The following is a 12,827-nucleotide window of genomic DNA, read 5'->3' on the forward strand; positions in this document are numbered from 1 at the left end:
CCATGCTATCTGCCACTGCAGGTAGCACAGTGCATATGTGTGTGGGGGGGGAGGAAGCATGCACACATAAATACAGTGCATTCCATTTAAGTGCGCGTCGGATAAGCGCATTCTCTGCTTAACTGCATGCCGTACTTTGGTCCCATTTTTGGTGCCATCAATTTGTACGGGGGCAAACTTCAGTTTAGCGCACCACTGATAAGTGCAAGATTCACTTATATGCATGGTTTAAGACCACTCCTCTGCAGGAAAGACTCCGCATAAACGCACGCACGGAATACGGAAGGCGCGTGACAAAGGGGCGGTAAATTTGAAATCTTGTTGGTTAACTGCCACAGGCAGAAGAAGCAAAAGAATGTTGTTAGAGTGTACACTGGAGTCGTCGTCGTTGCACAACTGTAAGACTTTAACACTGGCTGAACGAATAGAAGTTCTTAAAAAATTAGAAAACAAAGTCAAGCATCTATTGCTAAAGAATATGGTGTCAATCCCAGTCAAATTTCACGTATCTTGAAGCAGAAAGACTGGCAAAAAAATCCACACCGGAAACAAACAGGAGGGAAAAGCTGAGGATGTAGAAGATGCTCTTCTTCGGTAATTTTCTCAAGTCAGGAGCAGACACTTTCCTGTTAGTGGTCCACTGCTTATGGAGAAAGCTAATCAGATAGCTGAAAGTCTTGGACTAACCAAATTCAAAGCCACTGTTGGATGGTTGGAAAGATGGAAGAAGAGGAACAACATAAAATTCAAGAAACAGCATGGTGAAAAACAAGACGCTGATGACTTAGGTGCTGAAAATTGGGTTGTTTCAGTTCTTCCTACCATCTTGAACGAGTTTGCACCTCGTTACATTTTCAATGCTGATGAAAACGGTCTCTACTGGCGAGCGATTCCTGATGGAACACTTGCATTCAAACAAGCCAAAACTACAGGAAGTAAAACGTCGAAGGACCGACTGACGATCCTCCTTTGCTGCAATATGGATGGGAGTGAGAAGTTGAGACCACTCGTCACTGGAAAGAGCAAACAGCCCCGTTGCTTCAAGAATGTTAAGCGACTTCCTGTGTCATACGAGGCTAAAGCAAATTCATGGATGGCTGGGGGAAATTTGAAAGCAGTGGCTAAAGAAGTTAGACACTAGAATGCAGGCACAAAAGCATCAGATTTTGTTGCTTTGTGATAATTGTGCTGCACACAGTGATGATGTCAGGCTGTCTAACGTCAAGGTGGTCTTCCTGCCACCAAACACTACCTCTCTGATCCAACCTATGGATCAGGGCATAATAGCCAATTTCAAACAACATTATCGGGCTCTTGTGCTACATCGTCTGATGAACATTATGGATGACCAGACTGGCAAGGATAAACGTGCTGTTGAACTGGCTCGTAATCTATCACTGTTGGATTCCCTACATATGCAGAAAGAAGCCTGGAATCATGTTACACGGGCAACCATTGTGAACTGCTACAAGCGGGCAAGCTTTGTTAGGGATGTGGAGAGGGACGAAAGAGATGCAGCTGTTGCAAACGCGTCAGATGAACAGGCTATTGACATCCCAGCCAGTGTTACTGAAGAGGAGTTTCATCATTACGTAGCTGTTGATTACGATCTACAAACAGCTGACGACAGCACTGATGTCCAAATATGCGCCTACACGCAGGCAATAGCTGATGATGAAACAGATGATGAAATGAGCAGCGAGGCACATGCTGACGAAATTCAACAACCTCCTGTCACTTTTGCAAGAGTACTGGAAAGTCTCAACACCGTGCGGGCCTATCTGGAGGCCACTGGATGTCAATGCTATGACAGTTTTTACCGTCTGGCAGATGTAGTCTATGGAACTCACAGACACAAGAGTGTACAGAGGACTATGACTGATTACTTCAAGTAAGCCTAACGTCAATTAACGCAGACTGTATAATGTCAGTTAACACAGACTGTATAACGTCAGTTAACGCAGACTGTATACTGTACATATAATAAACAGTACTGTACATATGTTTATCAGATGTCAAGCTTCTTTGGGTCACAATGGTTAAGTGCACGCTCTGGTTAACTGCATGTATTTGGTCCCAGACCCATGCACTTAAGCGGATTGCACTGTACATAGTAGCCATAGCAACACCCTTCTAGCCCCTCCCTTGTCCAATCTCCTCCCGATCTGATCCCCCGCATATCTGATGCCATCCAACACCTGTGCACAATACCTGCCCCCCCCAAATACTTCACTTCCCCAAAGCCCCTCCCCTATCCCTTAGCTGGGGGTATCCATGGTGACCTGTGGTGGCTGGGTGGGAGAGGTCCATTAATGGTATCCCACAAGACTGCGTCTTGGTTCCCATTCAATTTAATGTTTCCTTGGCCCTCTATTCACTCTGTTTATAACGTTTTCTTAAGTATCTTTTGTCACACTGACTACTTCAGTTTTTTACTTCATGCTGAGACTACCTATATAACAGCTGGTAAGATATATAATTTTTATCTTTGATTTTCCTGTTTTAGAAAATTTTTTCTTTAGGAATATTTTTTTTAAGTTAGCCAAAGGATACACTAACCTTTTATTTACTATTTTTATGTTTTGCTTTAATTTTCCTCTCTAGTTTTGCAGTGTGTTGTAATACTGTATATATTTCACTAGTTTTTGCAGTGTGTTGTAATACTGTATATTTAATATACATGCCCTTACGCAGACAAGAAATCAAACACTTTCATTGGCAAAACTAGAAAAGAATGTACATGCCACACTGCATTTGTAATTTTTGCCCCCATGCTTTGCAGCCAGTGCCCCCTTTTCCCTTTGAAAAAAAACCTTCCAAATCAGATTCAAAGCATTACTTAACAATTAGCTTTTCCAGCAGGCTTTTGGTGAAAGCATAGGAGGTAGAACTCCTTACTCAATGGGCCCATCCTCCTTCTTTCTCTGCCGTAAGTATCTGTAGTTTGTCAGTATGACTAGCAGCCTAGATAGATAGACAGTTTTAAAAAGTGTTTATAGTTAATTTAAGGGGTTTTTAATAAAGATTTGGGCATGTTATCCAAGGCAGGGCCCACTGGAATAAAATGGGTCCTGTGACAGAAGAAGAAGCACTAACCCTTAGTAAAAGCTCCCTTAATGTTCACTGATAAACTGTGTATACACTTCTTAGTTATTTTGGGAAAAGTTAAATTAATGTTGGAGAATTCTTGGATTAGACAGGAGAATCTGGAAAACAACAAAAATTAGGATTTTTGCTAGAGAATCTGGAAAACAACAAAAAAATTATGATTTTTACTGGACTGGACTGCCGCCCCCCCCCCCCCCCAAAAAAAAAAAAACATGATTTTCAATAGGTCTCTAGCAGGTTTGTTTTTCCCTGCAGACATTTTTGTATAGAGGAATAAAATGGCAGTTTACACTACAGTATTAAAGCAAGGAAGAAATTAGGATTTTTTTTTGCATTTTCTAAAAGGCGTGGAAGATGGGGCAAAGGCAAGAGGACTAGAGAATCTATGGGCCCCCCAGCCCTATGTCTTATACGTAGGTAACATAGTAGATGACGCCAGAGAAAGACCTGTATGGTCCATCCAGTTCTAGTAACATCACCTCTGACCACAGCTACTGCATCCAATTCTTTTAACTTTCCTCGGCGAACTTACCATGAAACACGAAACTCAAAAGATGCTGCCCACCACTTTCCCAAGCCGCAGAGGTCCGAAATATTCCCGTCACCGTTCTGCAATAAACCAGTCCCACTACACTCAGCAGCAGTACTACCACCACCACCAAGCGCAGCATCTCCCACACGTCCTACACCTGGAGCTCGACCCGGCCGGCTCCACGCTCTCTGACTGGCTCCTCCAATAGATCATCAATCAGGCACAGAACCGGACACGAGAACCAATAAGGGCGCAGGGCAGTGCAAAGCGGAAACTAATTGGCCAATCAATGTGCGACTACGCTAGCAGCCTCTACGAGCCACCGGCCACCAGAACCTTGCGACCTTTTCTTGCATCCCTGCTACGTGTCCGCCGGCGTAGTAAAGCGACTGAAAGGGCGTAAATATTCGTTTTACGACGTGCCTCATTTTGCGCCCTTAGCCATGGCCACTTCTACACCGTCTTCTGTCATAGGGAGCGGTTTACACACTGAGATGGCTGTTCTGGGACGTCTTGTTACTGCCTGAGGCAAAAAGGAGTTGCTTTTTATCCACAAGGCATTGATGGGGGTGGCAGTAAAGGGATGTGGCCTTGTCTTGCTGGTGCTCTGAGGTTCTGGATCGTGTGACGTGGAGGATGGGTCCAGTGATGGCAGGGGGGCCTGCTAGGAAGCGCGTGCTGGTGACCGGGGGCGCGGGGTTCATGTAAGTGTTGTGCGGGTGTTTGGCTAAGGGTTACCCCTTCTGCGCCCTCCTCTTTTTTTTGTAGTTGGATGCTGGCTACTCAACTCACCCAAACGGGATGCGTCAGTCTTCCGCTTCCAGGTTATTTCTAGTGGCAAAGGTGTACAGAAAAGGCTGGAAATAAGTGAAAGATTTTCACCCAGTACTTCGTATTAGCTAATTTGACAGTCCTAAAATGGTTTATTTGTCTTTTAACTAGATCGAACGCTTTATTGAACGGTTTCTCTAATGTGTATTTGTATGGAGCTGTGTATGTGTGGATTAGTTCCATAGCCAATAAGTAAAATGTTGCCCTAGATAATGAACCTGCTAAAATCCAATATTTCAGTTTAGAATCTAGGCTGAAGGTAATCTTGTTTAACATATAAGGGAGAAATATTATTCCTTCTAAAATAAAGATGGTATTGTTTGGATTGGGTTGATATTACTTTGATTTTCCCCAGGTCTTGGGAATATTTCTGAATTTGGGTAACATAGTAAATGACGGCAGAAAAAGACCTGCATGGTCCATCCAGTCTGCCCAACAAGATAAACTCAAATATAGTATCTGGTGACCACCAAAGTGGATAAAATGATACTAGAGTTTTTGTTTACAGATATAGAGGCAGCATTAAGTACAATTAATCAGTTTCATTTTCTCTTATAATAAAAGTGCCATATATCATTCAATCACTAAAAGTCAAAACACTACCCCCCCTCCCTCCAGTTTACTAAGCCGTGCACAACTGTTGACACAGCCCATTCAAAGTGAATGGGCTGTGTCTGCATTAGTGCACCACCAGCTGCTAGTTCGTTTTAGTAAACGGGGGGGGGGGGGGGGGGGGGGTAGTAAGAGAGAAAGTTAACTGCTGGAACAGTGCTTTAAAATAGCCGAGACCTACTACTACAGGATATCCAAATCACCAATGTTTGGAAGCAGTTAACTGTTAACAAAGTTTTTCCTCGCTAGTAAATTTGTTTTCTTTACTTTACGATAGCATAGGACTGAGCGATTTGAGTTCTTAATCAGTTTGGTTTGGTTTTTTAATGGTGAGTTCTTGAAGGATATATCCTCTAGACAACAGATTGTTATAGATAGTGTGAAGTGAGTAATTTAGTTTTGGTTTTTTGTTTTTTTTTAAAGCATTAAGGTGTAATGTAAGTTAGAAATAGGGCTGTAAGAGGCATATGATAGAGTAGGGTGCCAGCACTCCTAGGTTCAGTTTTACTGGTAGGAGCTCTCTAGTGATCCTTTAGCTGCTGGATTGCAGGTATGTGATCATTTGGAGTCTTGATCTTGTGGCTGACACCCTTGGCTCAGTGATAGACTTGGTTAGAAATGTAGTTATTGGTATCCATTTAGCTTTAGTAATCCTGATGTTATAGCGCTGCATTGCTGTACTCCTGGGAGAATTGTTTGCAAATGCTTTGAAAATTCTGAGTGGTACTTCAAACTTCTACATCTTTTATTTGTAACTGTGTGTGTGTGTAAAATTCTTCCATCATAAAGGCAAGGCTCCTCCCTGGCCCAGGCCTAACAACTCCCTCACCATCTTTTTTTTCCTGCTCATAGTTGGCGCCAGTAATTTCTCTCCTCAGTTTAGCTTGGATCCCTCCCTAGGCTAAATCTCCCTCCCCTTGCCAGCAGATTCAGTACTCAAAATCCTGTTTCTATAGCACCCTATCAGACCAGTCCAGACCGATGGGTTGTGTCCCTCTACCAGCGAATAGAGACAGAGGAAGAAAATAATTTCTGTGACTCACACCTTAAGGATATTATGCAGCATAGAATGTTCAGTTTTTCCTTTGTCTCCCTGCTACTGAGCTGGTTTATAACTAGTTTGAGTTGAGCTTTACCCTTTTTGCTTCTATTTAATACATAATCACATTTGATAATACTTCAGTGGATGTGCACTTAAAGCATTCTTGCTATTTCAGTTTGCTCCTATTTTTAATTTTATGGAAATTCCATATAGGTTTACTGCTATACTTTGTGATCCCAATACAACTTATTGCATGTGACACATACATGTTTTGGTATGTGTCTTCTCTCTCGTATTCCATATTTATTTGTGTTTCACATTCTCATTATATCTTGTGAACTATACAATATTCTAGCAATGTACTGTTTTTTATTTTGTATTTATATCCATAATTACATTTGTATTTCTGTATTGATGTTCATTACTATATGTCATTTTTTTTTTTAAATATGTTTTTAGACCAGTGTATTGTGGACTTCTGAAACACAGCCCGTGTCGAGTCCCTTTTGTTTGCCAACCATTTTAATTAATTCATTTTTATTAAAGTTTGTAAAAAGACTTTGTTGGCTCCGCACTGGTCCTTGCTTATCTCTGCTGTCTTTTGCTTATGGTAGAAAAAAGGTTTTTGTTTCTTTTTAATCAATAGAAGCTATTTGAATAATGGAAACAACTTCCTGCGCACATCCCTAGTTTTTTGCTTTATTTTTATTCTCTGCTCCCTTTCATTCTTCCAGCCATTCTCCCTCTCCTAAATGGGTCTCTCTGGCTTTTTCCTCCTTTCTGTTATTTAATGAATAGTGCTCTGTTAAATGTAGCAATGGAGGAGGAAGAGTTCTCAGTGGCCTGGCAAACATTTCTAGGAGAACTGAACTTGCAGAAAGTACTAAGAAATGCTCACATTTATTATCTGGATTTTATCCACACCTTTTCAGTGGTAGCTCAAGGTGAGTTATATTCAGGTATACTGGGTATTTCTCTGTTCCTGGAGGGCTCACAATCTAAGTTTGTACCTGAGGCAATGGAGGGTTAATTGGCTTGTCCAAGATCACAAGGAGCAGTAGTGGGATTTGAATTGGCCACCTCTGGATATCAAGACCAGTACTCTAACCACTAGGCCACTCCTCCACTCATTTAAGATTTTAAACTTTGTATATCCAAAGCACAAAATAGCATTTGCCAACTAGATCACATTAAAGGAAGGTATAATTCACACGCACAAAAAAAAGAATCTTAGAAAATAAGGACAACACTCCCAAAACATAGTTAACAATCAAATTCTTAAATCTGATTTCTCTGGATTGGGAAACCGGATTTGCGGTATATGAACCCGACTTTACGGCTATCAGATTTGAATTATGCACTGGGAAGTTCTTCCTGAATCCTTGGACTAGAAATGGGCAGTCTTCTCATTTTGAGAAATCAAGTAGATAAAGATTAAGAACTCATCCTGAAAAATTTGAGAACTATAAAAGCTTTTTTTTTTTTTTTGAACTACAAGTATTTAGACTTCTTGTTCAATCCTTAGTCCTCCTTTCACAGTTGGACTATTATAATGTCATTTTCTTAGGTTGTACCAAGTTCCAGAAATCTCAACTATTCTCAGTCTTGTTAAGGCCTAAAATTTTAATGATTGCATGGAATGGTTGTTATATGTTGTGTGCTGGCTCTATGGGCACATTACTATATAACACTCAGGGAGACATGCATTTAGTACCTCTCCCAATACGATCATCCTCCATGACCTCCCGCCTGCCCCGACAACATTGTGCTTCAGTCACCTCACCTTACCCAACAAGTTTGAGGCCTACTAAATTGCACAGATAAAGATAATCATTAAATAGATATCAATTCTAACACAAAATTCAGTCCTAGAAGATCTAACAAAAATAAGATTTACATCCACTACTGCTGAAGGATGAAATGCCCTGTTATTCCTTGCTCCTTCAGTTCTCTCTGGCAACTACCTAACCAGAAACACAAACTACTGAGAAGTAAGCCTCATATACACTTGGAGAAGGTGATACAAAAGCCTGCAAGCCACTGTCATTCAGTACATAAATATGAAACAAATCTTTGGCAGTGAAATTTTCATCTTTTCGTTAGAACGGCCAGGCAAGTGAGATACAACAACAGAGCACACATGAGTTTATGTTGTTGCAATTTCTTTTCTAACTACATACTGTACAGAGTACATTTCTGTAGCTTTTTGGATAGCACTACTTCTCTGGGCTACTGTTAATTACAGCGAATTCCTGAGTTATCTACTTTTCTCTCAGACAAAAGCAGAAATGAAAATATCTACCTGTTCCCGCTTACATCATTTCACTGCACGTGCTTGGTTCACAAAAACCTATATCTAATGAAAGCCTGTTTTTCCTTGTTTTCTTTCATTAATTCTCAGATCAACCCTTCTGAAGTCAACATTTACACCATCACCACTTCAAAACTGTACCAGTACTAATGAGAGGATATCCAAGTTTGGGGTTAACCGTTGTCAAAGAAAAATCTTGGGATCTAGATGTGTTACTTTCAACATGTCCCCAAAACCTAAGTCCATTCTTTTCAGAATTTCTGAAGTACTAGGCATTCCCCCTAACCCCGTAATTCTATAAAAGTCTCCAAAAATTGCCTGTGCAAATTTGGGGGTGTGCAATTTAATTGAATAACGAGCTACTTAGCACCAGTTGGCGTTTTAACAAGCAATTAATGGCACTAATTAGATTTTATTTGAATTTACACACGTAAAGTGCTTTTATGTCCAAGTGAAAAAAAGAAAAAGGGGGCATGGAAATGGGAGGGTCATGGGCTGAAGGAGGTGTTCCTAATACGCGCATTGTTATACAATGAGGGGGGATACACACCTAGGGCCCTGTTTACTAAGGCGCGTTAGCATTTTAATGCACCTACAATTAGCGTGCCTGCTAACCATGTAGGCGCCTATTGGGATATTTTAGGCGCATACACGGTTAACGCGCGTAAAAAATGCTAACACCTATAACGTGTTTTGTAAACAGGGCCCCTAGTGTAGATGCATACATTTGCACCACATTTCCGTGTCTAAATTTAGGCTCAATTCCTGGGCATAAGTGCAATTCTATAAACCATGCCTAACTTTAAGCACAGTTTATAGAATGGCACTTTCTTTAGCACCATACGTAAAATTCACCCCTAAATGTGAAATAGGAACCTGCATGACCACACCCCCTCCAGCATAAGTTAGAACCCCCTGTATTAAATCTTGAGGTGTGAGTGAGTGGGAGATACCGGCGATGCAAGAATTTGATTCCCTGTTCTATTAAGTTAGCAGAGATAGAAAGTTTAAGTGTTACAGTGTATGAGGCAGCAATTCTTCTAACACAGAGCTTAATGTTCCTGCTATTTCTTCCTCTGATGCTCCCCTTCATCTACATAGTAACATAGTAAATGATGGCAGATAAAGACCTGTGTGGTCCATCCAGTCTGCCCAACAAGGTAAACTCATTTTGCATGTTTTGTGATACTTTATATGTATACCCGAGTTTGATTTGTCCTTTCCTTTCTCAGGGCACAGACCGTAGACTTCTGCCCAGTACTGTTCTTGTACTAAGTTCTGAAGCTAACGTCGAAGCCCCTTAAAATTTACACTCCAGCTCATCCCTATCTATCCAGTCACAATCAGGGTGTAGACCGTAGAAGTCTGCCCAGCTCCTGTTTTGTTTCCCAATTACCGGCGTCGCCACCCAATCTCTGCTAAAATTCCATGGAACCATTCCTTCTAAACAGGATTTCTTTGTGTTTATCCCACGCATATTTTAATTCCAGTACCGTTTTCATCTTCACCACCTCCCGTGGGAGGGCATTCCACATATCTACCACCCTCTCCGTGGAAAAAATACTTCCTGACAGTCCTGAGTCTGCCCCCCTTCAACCTCAATTCATGTCCTCTAGTTCTACCGCCTTCCCGTCTCCAGAAAAGTTTCATTTGCGGATTAATACCTTTCAAATATTTGAACGTCTATCATGTCACCTCTGTTTTTCCTTTCCTCCAAGGTATACATATTCAGGCCAGCAAGTCTCTCGTACAGTTTGCAATGCAAATACCATACCATTTTTGTAGCTTTTCTTTGTACCGCTTCCAGTCTTTTTACATCTTTAGCAAGATACGGCCTCCAAAACTGAACACAATACTCCAAGTGGGGCCTCACATCTTTATCAGGAAAGTCTTATCTGTGCTAAACAGCACAAAAAGTGTCACTTAACCCACATATATTTGCATGGGTTTGGCCTTGATGTACCAAGATTTGGTAGGGGCTTGAAAAGAATATCCAAATCTTATAGTACACAGTGTATGTGAGAGAGAAATCATCCATCTTGCTAATGTTGCTAAATTCACCTTTTCTCTATATAATCCAAGATATGTAGATCAGTGGAAATTACATTGTCTAGTAAATAAAATATGTTTTTTAAATTGGATCCCATTTATGAGTAACATGACCTGAAAGTTTCTGGACAATTTGACTGGACATGATCATTCTAATATCTTGCTATGCTGCTTTCATTGTGCTCCTCTTTTTCTACTGTTTTGTTATTGCTAATGAGTTGCTATTTTGGTTTCATTTTCTAAGAGTATTATTTGCTCTTTGCAACAGCCATTATCAAGCTATGCTGGATTCATGATCTGTGGATGAATTCTAGGTTGTGTATGTTCTACTCTTATACCTTTTGTTGAAAAATCTTAAGTGCGGTGCTATATTATTATTATTATTTATTGCATTTGTACCCCACATTATCCCACCTATTTGCAGGCTTAATGTGGCTTACAAAGCGTTGTTATGACATATATTATGTTAGTAACCAAGCAGCGTTCACGTTTCTGCCATATGATGATGATATATTATCCATTCTGTATGTCTGAGCTATTAGCTTTGTTTCAGGTGCAGTGACTGAGAGGGGCTTGCCGTGTTTAAAGACTGATCTCAGAAAATATTTGTTCCCTCTTCCAGCTGTTAGAATGTCAAAATCACTTTTAAAGTATAACCGTATGTAAATAGGCCTCCTATGTAAATGGTGGTGATTTCAGAGATAAAAGCACAAACCGCAAAGGTGACGAAGTCCCAAAGCAAATGGTGTGGTGCAACAGTTTAATGTAGATATCAAAGACTCAACAGAAGCCGTGTTTCAACCGTAAGGCTCTCCTCAGGAATCAATAGTAAATATCTCACTTGACTAAAAGATTCTTTCCAGAAACATAAATAGCTGCACCAAAACAGCGCACTGAAAGTAGTCTTCCCTATTGTAGTGCTGATAACCAGCTCTATGGGTATCTTCTGTACTTAGCAAAATGAAGCCAAACTGTAGTTTGGGCATTTTGCATTAAGTCTTGTTGGCTTTTGTCTGCTTAAAATTTGTAATCTTTTTCCCCAATCTAATGTGTAGTATAAAAAAATGCAGACTATCAAAGTGGTTGTGTGTTTGTCTATAAATGCATTCATCTCAGATTTTAGTGTTTTCACTATTATATTACTTTTATATATTTTAGGATGAAGGCTGAAAATGACTTTTGCTTTGGGCAATTATGGCTTTTTTTAAAATCTAGCTTGTGAATTGCATATAACTTTCATATTTAGGTGATTTCTGTTCTGTTCTAGTTGCTTTATTCTGATGGGTTCAGTTTTTTCTATTCTGTTTACTTTACAGAGCTTCTCATGTGATCGTCTCGCTCGTAGAAAAGTACCCAGACTATTTGATCATAAATCTGGACAAGGCAAGTATTTTCAGATAAAACTGTTATGATACCAAGATGACAAATGTTAGCCACATATATATTTTAAGGGTTTTTTTTGTTGTTGTTTTTGTTTTGTTTTGTTTTTTACTTCATTGTTTATAGCTGAAAGTACCTGTGGGATTATTTAAAAAAAAAAAAAAAGACAACTGAAAAATGCTTTACTGAGATTGACAGTAGCCCACATTAAAATGGTCTCTCTCATGTGGGATGTGATACATTTCAGCTGTACTAAAGCACCCTCCATCACACAGAACATGACAGCAGAAAGACCATGTGGCCTACCTATTCTGTTTGCCCACACCACCTACTCAGTTGAGTTGGCCATCTTACTCTGGGGCAACTGTGCTGGTTTTCTCATCTACTTTTATAAAGCAGAGTTGAAGAATCAGGTTTGACTTGTTGGATGTTAGTCTAAATATAGTAGGAAACTGAGATGTCTATAAGCTGAATAGTGTGTTCGTTTTTTTATTTTCTTTGAAGCTTGACTATTGTGCCAGTCTGAAAAATCTCGAGAGAATTTCCAAGAAGCCAAATTACAAGTTCATACAGGTATGATTCTGTTATTCTCATAATAATTTGACCAATAAGGCACTTCTATGTTGCCTGTAAGGGGTCCCCTTCAAGAAAACATGCAGTTTCTGCCCTGGAGTAACTGTATTCCTGATTCACACACCATTATCATTGTCTCTTCTGAAATTTTAAGTTCTTTTGTAATTACAATACCTCCTGGGCTACTGGAGAAGATGACATCGAGTCTTCATCTGTTCTCAAGTATTGGAGTTTACCAGTATGTCTGGTCTCTTTTAAAATAGGTTTCAGTCAGTATAGTGCATTGACAGTGCACAAATGCCTGCCCATTGTCCGTAGATCTCTTAGCTAGACAAGCGATTACCACTGTTGCAAGAACAGCAACGTATGTTTATTATTGATCAAATTAG

General features: G+C 40.2%; 2 protein-coding genes across 2 annotated transcripts in view; one reads left to right on the forward strand and one right to left on the reverse strand.

The window, feature by feature from the left end:
* Positions 1 to 3,989, reverse strand: part of GPR180 (G protein-coupled receptor 180) — a 75,778-nt gene extending 71,789 nt beyond the window's left edge. Inside the window, exon 1 of the mRNA XM_030201379.1 lies at positions 3,641 to 3,989. Coding sequence (XP_030057239.1) covers positions 3,641 to 3,779 — 139 coding nt within the window. The 5' untranslated portion in view covers positions 3,780 to 3,989. The remainder of the gene's footprint in view (positions 1 to 3,640) is intronic.
* Positions 3,990 to 4,086: 97 nt separating this feature from the next.
* The window catches only part of TGDS (TDP-glucose 4,6-dehydratase), a 44,956-nt gene continuing 36,215 nt past the window's right edge, over positions 4,087 to 12,827 (forward strand). Inside the window, exons 1-3 of the mRNA XM_030201380.1 lie at positions 4,087 to 4,344; positions 11,802 to 11,868; positions 12,370 to 12,438. Coding sequence (XP_030057240.1) covers positions 4,277 to 4,344; positions 11,802 to 11,868; positions 12,370 to 12,438 — 204 coding nt within the window. The 5' untranslated portion in view covers positions 4,087 to 4,276. The remainder of the gene's footprint in view (positions 4,345 to 11,801; positions 11,869 to 12,369; positions 12,439 to 12,827) is intronic.

The sequence above is a fragment of the Microcaecilia unicolor genome, chromosome 4 (assembly GCF_901765095.1).
Source record: "Microcaecilia unicolor chromosome 4, aMicUni1.1, whole genome shotgun sequence".
Lineage (NCBI taxonomy): Eukaryota > Metazoa > Chordata > Amphibia > Gymnophiona > Siphonopidae > Microcaecilia > Microcaecilia unicolor.